Genomic DNA, 2500 nt, shown 5'->3' with positions numbered 1-2500 from the left:
CAATTTTTTCTTTTATGTATTGTCCGATTCTATACACTTCTATGTCCTTTTCTATTTCTTGCTTTTCGTCTTTTACTGCTTTCAGAGTTTTTCTTGCTATTTCTTTTTCTCTCAAATACCTAACTAGGTTCTGTTTTTCCCTTAGACCATATGCTATTATAATGTGCACTTTTTTAATCCACTGTATCTCTAACCCAAGTTTCTTTTTCCTTGATTACTCGAATAACTGTATCTTTGGCATTCTCCTGCATTTGTTGTTGTACAACTTCTTTAAAAGCTATCTTTTCGCCTTCTTGACCTTTTTTCAATTCTTTCCTGATTTTATGTAAATCTTCCTCTCCTATGTTTCCTCCAATTTTCTCGGTCATTCCCTTTATTTGTTCATTCACTTCTTTTTTTAAGGTCGCACTATTATTGGTATTTTTGTTGTTCATCCTCTTATTTTTCAATTTTTACTTCAATTAGTTCTTTTTTTTCATTCACTTACCTTATTATTTATTTCAGCATTTTTTTCTGAGTTACGTCAGCTTTGGAAAAAAACACGGAGACATATTCACGTAAGTAACGTTAAGGGGTATTAACGTTGGCCCTTTTTATAGTGTCCTTTTTACCACTAAGACCCCCCATAAAAACATAACATAAGATTGAGGAGACTGCAACAGACCATAAGGCTTACACTAGGCAATTCCATGTCCCTTACCACCTTTCATCCCTATCTATAAAGTTATCTAACCTCGTAAAACAACTAATTATTTCAGCCCTCACTACATGGCTACTAAGTCTATTCCATTGGTTAACCACTCTCTTGGTAAACCAGTTCTTGCCTATTTCCTTCTTAAACCTAAATTTGTCCAATCTAATTCCATTACTACAAGTCCTGCCCTGCTGTCTCAATATGATGACCTAGCTGCATCACCCTTGTTAAAACCCTTGACCCATTTGAATACTTCTATCTATAGTAGTCAGACCTTGTCTTCGGCCCTTAGTAGTTAGGGCCACACACCTTCAACCAACCCTAAGGAACGTTAACTTTTATTCGAAATAAAACTTAAACTAGTTTTCTAGTTAATTTTTTTCTTGTTTACTGATTTATCTACAAAATTTACCGGTAGTTTTCATAAGTATAGGCAATGAATTTAATTAAATTCTATTATCTAAATTAAGTGTTTCCCAAGTCTTGCAAAAGGTTTCAAAATTACGGCCCTTAGGCTCGTTTCACACGTATCGTATCAAATAACCATGGGTGTCTATGGACATTATCACATGTGTATAAAAGTGTCCATAGACACCCATGGTAATTTGAGAGCACGACGTCGTGTCGTGGACGGCGCACGGCGAAAAGTCGATACGTGTGAAACGAGCTTTACTCCTTCCCTCCATTCCTCTCCTGAATAGCTTTTTTTTTTTGAGAGAGAGAGAGAGAGTGAAGGTGACGAAACACTAGGCATGTCTCGCTAGCATGCTACTTGCTACTTTTGTTTTTAAATTTCCAAATGTCAAATTATTCTTGCGTCATACAATGACGTTCTAAGAGAAGTTAAACCAATTCGAATGTTAGACACACTGTTGAGATGTTCATACGAAGGCTTAGAATGTTGTAACCGAAGTCGTTTCTACTCAAACGAAGTAGCCAAAATAAATATCATGCTAGCTTAGTGTGCAGACACAATGAGGCGACACAAAAATGCATCTCAGTCCCCGAAAGTAATACATGGTAAGTACAAGCAACTTACCCGGAGGAAGCCCCTCAGGCTTCTTGCAAACCTGGTACAAGGCCCACAAGAAGATAAACCCGAGTACCACTTCAGCCCACATCGTTCACTGATCCACTCGGTTTTAAGGACAAGCTCCAACTGACTGATCGCACCTACTGGGGACCAACCGTGACGTAGATGTGGACAAGAAGCACACTATCACAGTGACGCAGCATGATAGTTTTAATGTGCAGGCTCGAGTGTGTGTGGAGGTTGCAGGACGGCGTGTGAGTAGGCTTGCTCGCGCACGCGTGTATTATCTAGTTGTATTTACCTAATTATATCTTACGGGAAGGGGAGCTACGCTCGTGGCGTCCCGCCTTTCTATCTTGCAGTGTCTAGTTTGCTCTTAAATTCGTGTATGGTTTTTGCACATACTATTTTTTTTTTCGTCCAGTTTGTTACAAGTGTCCATCACTCTGTGTGGAAAATTCTTCTTCTTCAGATTTCTTCTATGACTATCTTTTATTTTTTCTATGTCCTCTCGTGTTTCTCTTCTCCCAGTTTAACAAGTCCTCTCTATCAAGAAGTTCCGTGCTCTTTATTATTCTAGAGATGGTCAGTAGATCGCCTCTGTGTGTGTGTGTGTGTGTGTGTGTGTGTGTGTGTGTGTGTGTGTGTGTGTGTGTGTGTGTGTGTGTGTGTGTGTGTGTGTGTGTGTGTGTGTGTGTGTGTGTGTGTGTGTGTGTGTGTGTGTGTGTGTGTGTGTGTGTGTGTGTGTGTGTGTGTATGTGTGTGTGTGTGTG

The 2500-nt window shown here is 39.2% G+C and overlaps 1 protein-coding gene across 2 annotated transcripts in view; it reads right to left on the bottom strand.

Moving 5' to 3' along the window:
- The window catches only part of LOC143038011 (cytochrome P450 2L1-like), a 56767-nt gene extending 54789 nt beyond the window's left edge, over positions 1 to 1978 (bottom strand). Inside the window, exon 1 of one of the 2 annotated variants that reach the window (XM_076206846.1) lies at positions 1734 to 1978. In XM_076206846.1, the coding sequence (XP_076062961.1) occupies positions 1734 to 1815 (82 nt within the window). In that variant the 5' untranslated portion in view covers positions 1816 to 1978. The remainder of the gene's footprint in view (positions 1 to 1733) is intronic. The other variant, XM_076206856.1, reaches the window with a different exon arrangement.
- Positions 1979 to 2500: the final 522 nt, after the last annotated feature.

The sequence above is a fragment of the Oratosquilla oratoria genome, chromosome 2 (genome assembly GCF_046742065.1).
Source record: "Oratosquilla oratoria isolate Oo_2021 chromosome 2, ASM4674206v1, whole genome shotgun sequence".
Lineage (NCBI taxonomy): Eukaryota > Metazoa > Arthropoda > Malacostraca > Stomatopoda > Squillidae > Oratosquilla > Oratosquilla oratoria.
The sequence above is the reverse complement of the archived record's forward strand: the minus strand, read 5'-3'. Positions and strand labels throughout refer to the sequence as shown.